At 40.8% G+C, this 13,623-nt stretch overlaps 1 protein-coding gene across 1 annotated transcript in view; it reads right to left on the minus strand.

The window, feature by feature from the left end:
* pdia5 (protein disulfide isomerase family A, member 5) overlaps positions 1-13,623 on the minus strand; it is a 51,167-nt gene that overhangs the window by 20,045 nt on the left and 17,499 nt on the right. Inside the window, exons 4-11 of the mRNA XM_061088249.1 lie at positions 12,861-12,944; positions 12,662-12,707; positions 11,469-11,561; positions 9,479-9,539; positions 8,732-8,799; positions 6,745-6,836; positions 3,765-3,836; positions 693-829 (exon numbers count right to left, since the gene is read on the minus strand). Of these exons, the coding sequence (XP_060944232.1) occupies positions 693-829; positions 3,765-3,836; positions 6,745-6,836; positions 8,732-8,799; positions 9,479-9,539; positions 11,469-11,561; positions 12,662-12,707; positions 12,861-12,944 (653 nt within the window). The remainder of the gene's footprint in view (positions 1-692; positions 830-3,764; positions 3,837-6,744; positions 6,837-8,731; positions 8,800-9,478; positions 9,540-11,468; positions 11,562-12,661; positions 12,708-12,860; positions 12,945-13,623) is intronic.

The following is a 13,623-nucleotide window of genomic DNA, read 5'->3' on the forward strand; positions in this document are numbered from 1 at the left end:
GCAAATGTGCGAGAGAATGTTTTACACAGCAGGAAGGAATGTGAAGCTCTTCTGACACGCTGGTGCACATATTTTACAACTAAAACCATTTTCTCTTTCTGAGGACTATCAATTTTATTCCCGAAAAGGGCAGCAATATTCTATAATATTTCTCAACTGTCAATACCTACCATGGAAATACCAAAACTAATGATCCATGAATTGATCCTACTAAGAAGTTATGTTTCTTTTTAAAGAGAAGATTTAATTCTTCAGTGGGAGCCGATGAGTTCAAGGCTGAGTTCCATCAACAGTGCAGAGGACTCTGAAGTACTGATGCAGACTAATGCAATCACATTTTTTTTCATGGGATTTGTTGACAGCAAACATATTGAGCAAGGAGCAGTCTTAGTGGTTAAGTCGACCCAAACTAATATTGTCAATGGGACTATTCCATTATTTGTGTACTGGTAGGGTTGTTGATTAAATAAACAAATAATCAAAAATATTTTAAGAAATTAATTTGACAAAGTATGGCCTGTTTCAGTTTTTTTAAATGGCTGCTTTTGTCTTGTTTTACGTATTTGTAATATGAATATCTTCTTGGCTTTGTGCTGCAGGTTGGACTAAACATGTCATTTAACTACATTATTTGGGCTGTGACTAGTTTTGATATTCATATTTTTAGACTTGAAGCTCTCTATATTACTCACAAGGGGCATAGAACATGATCAGGGCGGCAGGATGTTCCTCCAGGAAGATGTCAAAGGTCTCATCGGTCAGGTGGAAGACTGCGGAGTCCGTCTCCGACCATGGCACCTCAGGGGTCTTTGGCTGTGGGGGCTGAGGGCTGGAACAGGAAGGGGAGACCAGAAAGGCCAACAGAGGTCAAGGACATTTAAAAAAATAGCAGACAAATTCCAAACAACAGACAAATTACAGCATGAATCCGACACAGCTGTAACACAGACACCACCCAAACAAAACCACGCACGCGAAACAGCACTGCCTTATTGACAGCACACAATGGTGCAACGCCAAGAACGAGTGGATACTGAGGTAAACAAATACAAACTCCCTGCAGTGGTGCGCACATACACACAAGTCATTTAAAAAGACATGCATATTTACTTTGGTCACTTTTAGGGACAAAACATATTAATTTCCTCCAAACTTAACCCTTGACACTGACACAAAAACCCGGAAATCAGAAATTACGTTTTGCCCCGTTAGGACCGGGCTTTGGTCCCCATAAGGTCTACTGGTTCTGACAAGATCAGTGTTTATCCTTGAAAAGGTCCTAAAGAGGTAAAAAAAACAAGTATACACACACAAACCCCCTTATGCAATCTTTTCTCATCATCATCATTCTGGACTGAGCCAAGACGCTGAAGCCTCATGAGACTGTAATCTCTTATAAAAACACTGTTAAGAAATGTTGCATCTCCTCCGGATACACATCTCTAATCCACATGTCATCTGTAGAATATCTCTCTCTGTAATACAGAGGAGCTCAGCACCAGGGTACATCAGGGACTGAAGCTGCACTCAGGCCTTGATCTTTGGTTGCTTTTCTGCAACAGGGTGTGCAGCTTTGTCAAGAAACCAAGCGACTACACCACTTGTGCTGTTCTCCATTATCTGTGAGACACTGTTGGACAGGACTGATATGATCACTGAGAATACTGACTCTTCCCCTGATGTCTGTGTCCACTTACTGCCTTGAAACTAGACTCTAGGGTAAAACAGTTAGAATCAGTTTGACGTATATAAGATGCAAAATGGTTAATTAAAAACCAATGACTAAAACATTTGAATAACGTGGTTTGAGAATAACTGACAGTTGAAAACAAATGAAAAAAGTGAAATTGATGGGAAAATCATAAAAGCCCAGACAGCTCAATCTGAGAGAAAGAGAAATTTGGGGGAGAGGAGATAAAAATAAAGTCAGAGGCAGCATCTCAAATATGAATGCAGCAAATCAGACTGTTCTGGAAAAACCTTTCAACACCGTCTACTTCAAATAACCTTTTCAGCTTTTCTCCATCTGCGGAATCTCCAGATGAAAAAATCCTCTGACTCGACAAATTGCAGATGTGATGAGGCTTCCAAGAGGAGTCTTTAATCTCTGTACCATAAGGGACTTATTCATTTACATCTCTGAGGTCAGTGCCGTCATATTTCAATTAGTTTTTCGGGCAGGAGGAAGGATACATGAAGTTAAACAGAAATGTGTGTTTAAATTATACCCCAGTTTTCATCTTAAAAATGAAATTTGAGGAGTAATTATACACAGCATAGTCAACATGCAACAATTCTGTCAGCCTGACTGCCTAATTGTCGGCCTGCTAACCACTTTTAAATTAAACTGCTGGCCCCTGAATAAGCTGAGCAGTTAAAGCTTAGGACTGGGGAGGGAGTTGTTCTGCCTCTGGGCCGGGGAAACTGCTTGAACACATCCTCTGCCTGTCTCGCTCCGCTTCCTGTGATAGCTGTGAAAGCCCTGCTCTGTGCCCTCTGGCTTCAAACCCTGTGGACAGCCGTGGCTTTCCTGCCAGGCCCTTAGCACAAGTGGGAAAGGGAGGCGGAGGGGAACGGGAAGCAGGGAGAGCTGAGGTGAGAGAGAGGGAGGGAGGGAGGGAGGGAGTCGCGGGCGGAGAGAGCGTGAGCCAAGATGAGAAAGAAAAACAAGACATGAGCAGAGCAGGTGTAGATTGATGACACCATGACAAGGTGAGTGAGGGGGAATAGAGGCAGAGAAAGGCATGATGGCAACTACAGAAAGATAAGGGGATATCTAGGCATGAGTATTGTAACTGTAGTGGCCCTTTTTCTGATTTAAAAAATACAAATTGAGAATAAAATCAAATCTCAAATCAATTCTCATGTGTACTTCATATTAATTACAGTTCATTCTTTTTCACAGTTTTGTAGATTAAAATGTGATTAATAAACTAAACAAAACAGACATTTTTTACCGCTGAATCCACTCCTTTTCTGGTATGATGTAATATTGAATTCCTGAATGACACTTTAAATGACTAACGATTTCATATTACTATGAACGCATCCAAAACAATCAGCAGGCTGATGGTTAATTTAATCGTTAAACCACATTTTTATATTTTAGTTAACTATGTACGAGGGGCTGCAAGCATAAATAACAACCTGGGGCAAAGACAGATGAGCGATGAGATGAGCAGAAAATAGATGCTTTATCTGTATCTGATGAAGTTTCGTGACAGACAGACGACAGATTGCTCATGATTCTGTCAAGACATGCAAGTATGAGCACTGTCAGGTCGGCATCAACTTTACTGAAGTGTAAGCACACTGCTGAATGTTTAGTTTTCGCCATCATTGTCACTAAAAGCAGGGTCTTTGTGTGTGTGTGTGTTTGCTCCAGCCACTAGCACAAAAATGACTCAGCGAGAGAGAGAGTAAAGCATCATTGACTAATGTCTTCATCAGAAATGAGTCAGTGAGACAAAATGTGTAAGAAGTACGAATAACAAATAGGAAACGTATTTTCCTAATATCTCCATTGTCGAGAGAAGAACGTCAGAGCTAATCAATATTATATCAGTAATAAATTAGCTCCAGCTTTGGTCACCCGTCCTCAGTGATTCCAGACATTCAAAGTGAGATGTACAAGCAGTTTATTCATCCAAGTAGAGAGAGTATAGTCTGGAAGCTCTGCTTATTTACTTTGGACACAAACATACTGAGTTCAGTGCATGCTAAAGGCAGTTTGAGAGGGTCAAAGTTATTAGGACCATACTCACTTCTTCATCCAGTCAGCGATATCCTTGGCTGTAGCTCCGTAGTTTTCATAGAGGTGAAGGAATTTCCCTTTCCTGAAAAACAACAGAGAACAAGGTGATCTCTAAACCATCTGTCAGCAATGGACACAATTATGCTTTAGTACTGATCAAACCTCAAAACACTGCTAATATGGCAACTGTCATTTAAAAGCAAACGACAATTTGATACTCAAATGATTATAATCATACATTTTTACTTGAAGGAATATTTTTTCAGAATCCTACTTTTCCTTATTATAAGGTCACTACATGTAGGATTTAAAGGTGGGTCTGAGAAGCTTGTTCGTTTGTGGTTACCAGCTGCAACAGTCAGCTTAAATAGAATAAACAGAATACATTTCCCACTTTTTAAGCATAATACATTTTAAATTACACATTGACCCAGATAATGTATGTTTGTGTACCAGCTTAGATCTGGAGCTACGAGGAAGCTAAATTGCAACACAAGAATAAAGTGATAAATAACCCAGTCAACATAAGGCCCAATAGCAGAGGAGCGGATAATGCTGCTATGGTGGTTTGTGGTTTATATTGTTGTTGTTTCACCTTTAAATCAGAGTTGCACTATGGATCCATAGTTGGTGTTGATCAAAGCTGACATGCACCACAACAACCATCTTTCAAAACCTAAAAAGAGATGGGTCAGACCTTCTGGAAACACAACAGCTCTTAACCAAAAAGAGACGTTTCATGAGGGGGGACAAAAGGCAGGCTTAAACTTCAGCAAGGATTGATACTCCCTCCGCTGTCTTGTATTTTTATGACTTAAGCTTAAACATTCATATAAGAAAAGCCAGTAACACGATGTAATGCATTTGAAATTATCTGGAAGCCTCTCCTCAGCCTTACAAGCTGAAAAGATTCAAAACATCAGCAGATTTTCTTTGTAGAAATGACTATCTGCTCTATTCGCTGTGACTAAATGAAGGCTGGAAAGCAAATGTGTTGGCTCAGCCCAGCGCAGAAGGATCAGTGTCAGTAGTCCCTGGCTGTGGGCAGCGTGATTGTGCGAATACAGTGTCTGAAGGCGACCGCTGCTCCAGCTCCAGAGATACACTGTGGACACTATTAAAGGTGATGCGTGAATACACACGCTGGATTCAGAGCTGCAAACTTGCATTTTAAGTGAACTGACTGCTGTGGCGAAGAGCTGCTGCTTGGAATTCAATCAGTGTGATTTATGACCAACTCTATATTTACTTGCTTTATCTCTGCCACTGCAAAGTACACGAAAACCTTGTAAAATCAAGTTGAGGAAATTTGAAATAAATGTAGCTCGCTTGACAGTCTTGAGCATTTTGCTCTTAAAGGACACAGCAAGAACAAAGAAGCTGTTTCATTTTAAATTGTTTATTTAATTGGTAGAAAGTCGACGTGCAGTGCAGTTACGTTGGGCAGGAGGGTTCTTAATCTGCAGGACAGTAAAGGTAAAAGACCTTGAATACCGGGTCTTACGGCGGGTGCAGCGGTGAGATAACTCCGGCGGCGTTGATGCTGATTTACCCTTCAGTGATTAGCTGCCGTTTATCAGTGAGGGGCTCATTACTGAAGCCAATGGGCTCAGATAGTCGTTAGCTTGCCCTGCACTGACACTGATGCGCTCCCAGCTAACAGACTGGCTCTGGCTCAGCTACACACGACTGCAATGCAGTGCAGTGCACGGAATGTGTGCTCACATTCACACAATACACACACACACACACACACACAGGCGGAACTGCACACACACCGACTAACCACAGAGGCACTTAATCAGTCCCGGTCTAATTAAAAGGCCAGACTGGAGTGTTTAATGTGAAAATGGGGTTGATAAAGCCGGTTCAGGAGGAATAAGAAGCAGACAACAGAGATAAGCAGCTACACAGCGCACACTTAACAACACTGTGAATATGAGCACAGTGCAGGGGTGCTGTTGCTGAGGGGGGTCTGCTTTAACAAACACCATCAGTCACACTCCCAGCCTCTACTGTGCATATGGCTACAAGCTAAGTGTGCATGGAGTCTGTACGCATATTTAAACTTAACAGCAAACTGAAGCGATCAGATTACCAACAGCAGAGATATCCTCCAAATGCTCAAATAGAAATGCAGCTGCCAAGTGCTACATCAATGTCGCATGTGACCATAAGGGGGTTCTTTAGGATGGAGAAAACTTTGGTGCTGTGAATGAAAGGCCTTTACTTAGTCAGACGCATTATGAAGTAAAACTGCTGACTCGTTTTGAGTTGTTAAGCAGACAACAGCTCTGTGTGCACAAAATGCATCCTCTCCAATTGTTTCAATGGGGCAGCTGTACAGGCACAGCTGGTTCCTAAGGTAGAGGGCTCTGGTGAAAATAACAGGGTCCTTAAGTAGGAAGTTAAACTTTGCTAACAATTTAAAGTGTCGTCTCAGACAAAGCACTGCAATGGCCAGTCTAAAATACTCATTATGTGGTAAGATATTCTTATATTTCTGTTTTTTCCCATTAAAGACTAAGAAAAATGCAGTTTATTAAAACCGAGAAGCTGGAACCAGGAACTTTTTAAAAAAGTGAATTCCTTGAACAATCAATTATCAAAATACTATAGGTGCTTATGTCAACAAGTTGTCTCAGCTCTACTTAAAGCCAACTATACAGGCCCAGCTGTGTGTTTATCTCCTCTGATGATGGCACCGAGCTGCTACAAGAAACCTTGCCTCTCTCCTGTGAGTTTACTTTTTCAAAGGGAGTGCCAGAGGATCTCAAAGCTCATCAGAAACTTTCTTCTTTCCACCTGTTAGAAGTGAGTTCTGAACCTTGACGGTCATCTTTACAGGCTTCTAGTCGGCTGCCATCATGTCAGCTGGTGTTCAAGAGGCCTGGACTGCAGTTCCTGTTTGAAGTTAGCCACTCTCATGTTGCGAGCCTTGGATGAGAGGAATGAGCCTAAAGTGAGACGGATGATAGGACTCGACTCACTCAAAGTAGCAGAAGGTCGGGTAGCCTTTGACGTTGTACTCTTGCTTGAGGGCATCAAACTCAGCCGGGTGCACATTCATCCCCGCCAGTATCTTAAAAAACAAAACAAAGAGGAAAAAGGAGAATGGGTTGTCAGGGAGGTAAAGATATAATGGAGGACACACAACAAAGGGAAAGGACATTCAACATCAAAACAGATTTGTCTTCATCAATGGGCTCTAGTTTAAAAAGATTGATTATTCAAAGTTTGAAAACTATGAAAACAGAAAGATTTAATTTTTCACTCTGACTGAACATAGAGAGATAGGCAGCAAGAAAACATCAAGTGTTTTACTTGTAGAAAAGAGATTTTCTTTAAAGAGAATAAACTCTTTTGCATTAGGGCATTCACTGCACTGTCCAGTGATGTGAGAAAATGATGGGAAGTTTTATTGAGATGCGATGATTCAGTCCTAAAATTACATCCTGAGTAAGAGTCGGCCTCAGATACAGTTACAGCTAGCGGCGCTGACAGACTTAACAATGAAAAATCCAATACTTGCACCGGAGCTTGTGGGGGAGTAAATGATGACTACATGGAGATATTCTTCTACGTTGACATTGCTTTGATATAAATCTAGCAACTACAACTTTGCAGGATTCCTCTAAAAGAACATTGTACATCACCCTGTTCATGACAAAAATATCTCAAAGCACGTCCATGATTCATAACAAGCTCTCTGTGCCTTCTCCACCTATTTCAAATTGACAGTGTACTTCAACAATATCCCTGTTATGTAATATGTCCAAGTTAAAGACAATACAGCATAAACCACAACAAATAAAAACACAAATGATAGAATCAAAGCCACCCCCAATATAAAGTTGTGAGAACGGTTTCATCCTGGCAAGACACAAAACCTTCAGAAATCATCTCTACACCTTCCTCAATCCATAAAAGTGAGGCGAGAAATGTGCTCACAAGTTTACAGCTTGGCTGACTCAGTATTCCGACCTTTCACGGCTCAGCTGCACTGTTAATCTCTGAAGTAACAGTCATATGCCCAAAAACTTGCACACACACACACGCACGCACACTTTGTATTCCAGCAATCATAACCATTGTCTTATAGTCAAAACAAACATGCAGACGTCTTCTGGTGATTGAGGAGAAGTCTTTATGAGCACAAAAGATTTGTTTCACGAGATGATCACAGGCCTTTGGATGCTTTTGTGTAGTGCTGTTAGAATCTATTTCAACAGCTGGGAACTGAGCATGACCTCACACACCAGCCCCATCAGGTTTGCTTGCTATTGTAATATAGCCTGTCTGCAAACTAACAACACAGGCCGTTACAAACCCATGAGACCAGGCAGCGGATGAAAATGTGACGAAAACAAGAAAAGTTCGGGAGTAGACACAAAGTCCGGGCAGACTACACTGACATTTAATCTATATGTAGGTTGTAAACTGCAGCTGGAAGGATCTTAGCCCTTAAATGTGGCTGCAGGGACCAGGTGAAAAACCAAACTCATTTAATGTGGACACCGATTATAGATCTCTTCAATACTATAAAGCACCAAATTCATTAAAGCCAGGTTGCTGGGGAAGATTGGTGGACTTTTGAAAGAACTAGTGCAATAGCTCTGGTATGTCGATGCAAACCAAAACACAGATTAAGTATAAATATCTGGTCCAGCAGAAAGAGGACCAGGGCTTCTGCATTGCCTCAAAAGTCCACCTGAGTTATTATTATCCTGCTGAATCAAAAAATATGGCCCACGAGTTGCTGGGGTGTTTGACTTGTGAGACGTTTTGGAGGAAATACAAGCAAGGATAGCTTTCATTTAGGATCAGGCTGTCAGACTCCTGTACTTTGCCAAATAACCACCGAGGCATTAAATGCTGACCATCTCATCTAATCTGCTTCACGTCTACGAACGACAGAGAAGTTATTGCAATGTGAACGTTGACCATGGGTCAAAGATGAAGATTCATTAGACTTACATATTTTCCTTTTGTTTCTGTGGCTGCTTGCTGGAAGATGGGCTGCATTCTCTTACATACGCCACACCCTGCAATCAAAAAGACAGTGCACAGATGTTATCACATAAGAGCCAAGTGGTAACAAAGACTTGCGTCAATACGACTTTTAAAGGATTTTCCTATCCGCTTTAGAATAGAATAATAGAATAAGAGACAAGACAATTAACCCTCGTTCTCTAAATGTTGTTGAGACAATCAGTCGGCTGGCACTTGGCAGTTATTGATCAGTTAATTGTTTAACTGTAAATTGTTTAAGCCGTTGGAAAATGTCACTGGATGTCTCCAGTTTAACAGTTGGGAGGATAAGCTGTTTATTATTCTGCTTTAAATAATTGTGAATGGAATGTTGATCGAACACAACAAGCAATTCAAACAGGTTCAACTTTGAGCTTTGGTTAAAGATGATGTGCTATTGCAACAATTTCTTGGAAAAGAGAATGATAAGTCAGTAATCAAAATAGTCATTGTCTGAAGTCCTATCCCTGATGATAAATGCTGTGCAGTATATTCAAAGACCACAGTGTGTTGCCAGGTACAATGAATATAGCCTCATCACAATATCGTGTAGAACTACCAGATATAACCCAGTTTATGATCTTATTCAAATGCTGTACACTCTCTCTTCAAATGAGGCATCTTATTGCATATTTTCTCAACATAACACTCAAATCAGTCTATCAGCTACTGTGATAATAAAGAGAGACTCACAGGGAGCGTAGAACATCATGAGGATCGGCCTTTCCTCTTTCTTCAGCAGCTTCCTGAAGTCCTTAAAAAGAGAAAGAGAGAATGCGGAAGAACATGAAAGAGATATTTTATTATTTATGAACAAAATATATTTGCACTTCATTAAAATGAAGGAAAGAAACATTGCTACTCTTGACTAAAGCCCAGTGACAAAGATGACTACAAAGAGCTTGATTCCTCAGACAGCTCGCTGCAGGGTATGTCTTAGTTTTATACAGAGCTTTAAAATAACTGAGCGCACCTCCATATTTGTTTTTATTTAATGAAAAGATAAAAGAAAACTACAAACGCATAAACATAAAATATATAGATAACAAACAAAAATCCCTGAGGAATAAAATCACAGACACAACCCATGCAGCCCATCACCTGGATCCAGGCCCCGAATTTGAATAGAATATCATCGTGAAAGGTTTTCTGAGGTTTATTGAGAGTGGAAACCAAACCTCTACCACTGATTCCATCGCTACATGGACTCGAGCCATGTCCGGATACGTCAGAAGCACAGCAAGAGAAGAGAGGGAGTTGGGAGGCTTACGACACGTGGCAACACATGATTAATCAAAATGAGGCCCTCATTTGAAGAGTAAAGTGTAATGGGCTTGATTTCAAACGCCTTTGAGAGGTTAGAGGCCACCGTCTTTCAGAATCCGAACACTACTGCACACACACAGAACATACAGGAATAACTACAAATTGCTGTCATGGGAGAACGAACACATAGGGTCAGCAGGACCCCTCCCTCTTTGCTTCAATTGTTTCTCAACTGTTAAGTAGACTTTAAAATTTAAAATTCTCATGACAGCTGGTAAACCAGCCCCCATACCAGATTTGACTCCTCATCACCTCCTTTATGAGCTCAGCTACTTCCTAAAAAACCCACATTCAGCAGAATCGTTTGTTGACACGTTCAACAAGCCTCCAGGCACGAGTAGATGGGCAGGTAAAAACAGACAGGAGTGCTGCTCATTAAACTAAAGGGCCTTCAAAATGCAGTACATCTATCATTTATGAGTGTCTGAGCTTGTCAGGCTGTAGGTGAATGTGTTGGGGAGGTTTGAAACAAGCACCATGATTTGACCCTGCTGCATGAGAGCTGTCTTAAGATATACTTTGGGTGGAAGGAGAGTTTTGATTAACTATACTCAGTGCGGCCCTTAGATGATAAAGCCCGGATACGTTGCTTTTTTTTGCAGGGTTTTGTGTAGCCGGTGTGGACAGGTTGCTGTGTCAGCCTCGCTGATTCAACCCTCAACAGGACAGATGAGGAGAGGTGGATCCTGCATCGCATTAACTGCTATCTCGCTGTGTTGTCTTCTAATTACAGAGAAGGTGAGGCTGGGCGTAAACTGTACGACTTTAGAAATGTTGTTTGTTGCGATATCTGGGAACATACTGAAAGGACTAATCATCTGGCCACGATTGGACTGCTACACACTGTATGTCGCTGTTAGCTCCTCTGGACCCGTCTTTATTGTCAAAGAAGAAGGCGAAGAAGGAAATGTTTGCTAACAGTGACAACAAGGGACAAACGTGCTGCTTTGTATGAGCCATTCTGTGTACCAAAACGTCACTGACACACCAAAAAGGAGGTGCTGGCAAACATGGACTAGCTTGCACACTGATCGCTAGCTTCACTGACTACTAGAACCCCTTTCTCTCCCCATTTTAGTTTTTCTTTTTCAGTGTGTTTTGCCATTTCCCGCAGAAAAAGTGAGAAAAAAAAGATGCAGAGTTTGCGGAATAGACTCATCAGAAATTCATCTGTCCATCCAAAATGGTCAGGAGCCTCCAACTCTAAAGTAAGACCGGATTCTCTGATATGAAGTGTCAGACAAGTTAAAATTGCGCATTTTTTAACATCGTGCATGACGTCTTTAAATGAATCATGCAGGGGACTATTTTTTTAATTTTTGCCAAAGCCCAAAAAGTTGCTTTGGTCTGTACTTACTTTCTCCGTCTCTATGTGGACGATATCTTTTGCCTCAGGGTTCTCCTCCCACAGTGGGGGCCCTGATGGGTCTTTCAGGAACGAAACCATGGACTGAAAAAGTGAAAGAAAAACAACAGAGAATCTTATCAAAGGCAACTCTTATGTTAATTATACTGGGAGAAATGATGATGGCAGTTGATGATTTACAGGTTTGTTGAAGAAGTCACTCAGTGCCAGATGGAAGCTCATCTTTACCAACGTGTTTGCTCACCCATGATGTGTGAGAGCTATTTCAGGACCTGCAAGTGTCTGTTAATGGGCTCGGTAATGTGCCCTGTAAATATGTTGAACAATATGTCTGCAGAGGCTGGAGATGTTTCATTATGGCAGCAGTAAAACAATGACACTGTGCACAAAGCTGAAATATTTAATGAATAGGACGTTAATGCTGAGATTACTCTGAAATGGTTTGAACTGAGACTTTGAGTGTGTTATTATTTTAGAGGCCTTTCTAACTGTCAGAAAATGAATAGGGTTGAACACAGTAGAAAAATAGAAAAGAGCAACAGCTGTTAAATTTCCTTATGATGAGTTTCTCCAAAACAAGTAAAGTCCAACAGTAAAAAGTCATACTACATGTTATCAATCTGTTTTTCATTTTTAAGTCACAAATCGATTTAGGAATTTTAAATCACAAGACGACAATTCTGTAGCTATTTTAAGTAGGAATACTGTCGAAGTAAGAATAACTTTATAATAACATGTCTGCAGAGTGAATTACCTCAGCATACAAGTCTGTATCTGTTCTTTTTATACAACATCAAACACGTCAGCGGCAGCCATTGTGGTTGTTAATGAAAAAGCATTTTGCAGCGATCCTGTCTGACGCCCCTCTGTCAGGCATTGCATCATCCCACCTCAGTTGAGAAAGATGAGATGTTATACGTCTTTGGTTTACAGCTGCGAATCAGCTTTTCAGATTTGTAACCCATTTACTTTTGGTTAAATTTTCCTGAACAGTTACAAGCTAGGTTCACAAACCCGCACAGAATCTGTTCCATGTTGCTGGAGAAGGAGAGAACCTAAAGATCAAGCAGCCAGAACGCTGTATCAGACTCTGTGAAGACAATCTAAAAACAGACAGAACCACTGTGGTGCACCTCAGCTGAAAATGCATACAGAGAGACTGCAGGGTTAAGTTGAGCACTGACCTTGAAGGTAGCAGGCCTGTTGTACTCAATGTGAAACGTCCCGTCTCTGCAAGACAAACCAGACACATTGCTCACAACAGCAGGAGTACATAACAGTGAATAGCATGGCTCTTAAGCTGCAAACATTGTATTACTTTCCAAAAAGCAGTGGAGTGTGTGGAAATGTGTCTGACAGCCAGCTGAGTTTCTGGCTACTCACTTGTAATGTAGCAGGTCCGCTCCGGCACGTTTGGAGCTTGGGTCCACCTTCACTTTCTTACAGAGCTTACGACCCTCTAAATCGCTAAAAAAGATTAAAAACAGAGATACACAAGAGATTACTAAAGGAACTGTAAAAATCTTGTACAAATCTTAACCAAATACATACTTAATTATCAATTATTACTCAATGAATTATTGAAATTGGTAAAACATTAAACCTTGTTTATTTTGTCCTTTTTCCAAAGTCCTGCCTTATTTACATCTCATTTAAACGCTCCTCGATGATGGTGTAGATGTCTGCCTACGGCAAATTTTCTGTCTGGGCTAAATTTTGTTTTCATCATTACATAATAAACATAATTACATAATTTCCACTCTGTTCAATAACTAGTTATTAAATTCCTTGTATTGCTACTTCTATTCATATATTCAGTGTTTGTATTATGTACTTAATCATGTTTAAAAACATGCTTTGCCAGCAGGTTTTATTTTGGTCACAATGAATTTAGAAAGGAAAACGTATGCTGCATGAAGACAAAGTGCATTACCATCCCCTCAGATCAGTCTAATCACGTGTACGGTGTTGTATAAATATAAACAGGGCTCCCGGCTCCATTTATTAGTTGCTCCGGTATGCATACACAAACATATGCAATGGGAATACAATGTTGATTACAACCTAAACCGACAGGGTGTCAGTACACAAAAGCCCTCTGTTGGGTAGGGGCTCATTTATGTAATTGAAAGAGGGCTGTAGTTGG

This window comes from Limanda limanda, chromosome 16 (assembly GCF_963576545.1).
Source record: "Limanda limanda chromosome 16, fLimLim1.1, whole genome shotgun sequence".
NCBI lineage: Eukaryota > Metazoa > Chordata > Actinopteri > Pleuronectiformes > Pleuronectidae > Limanda > Limanda limanda.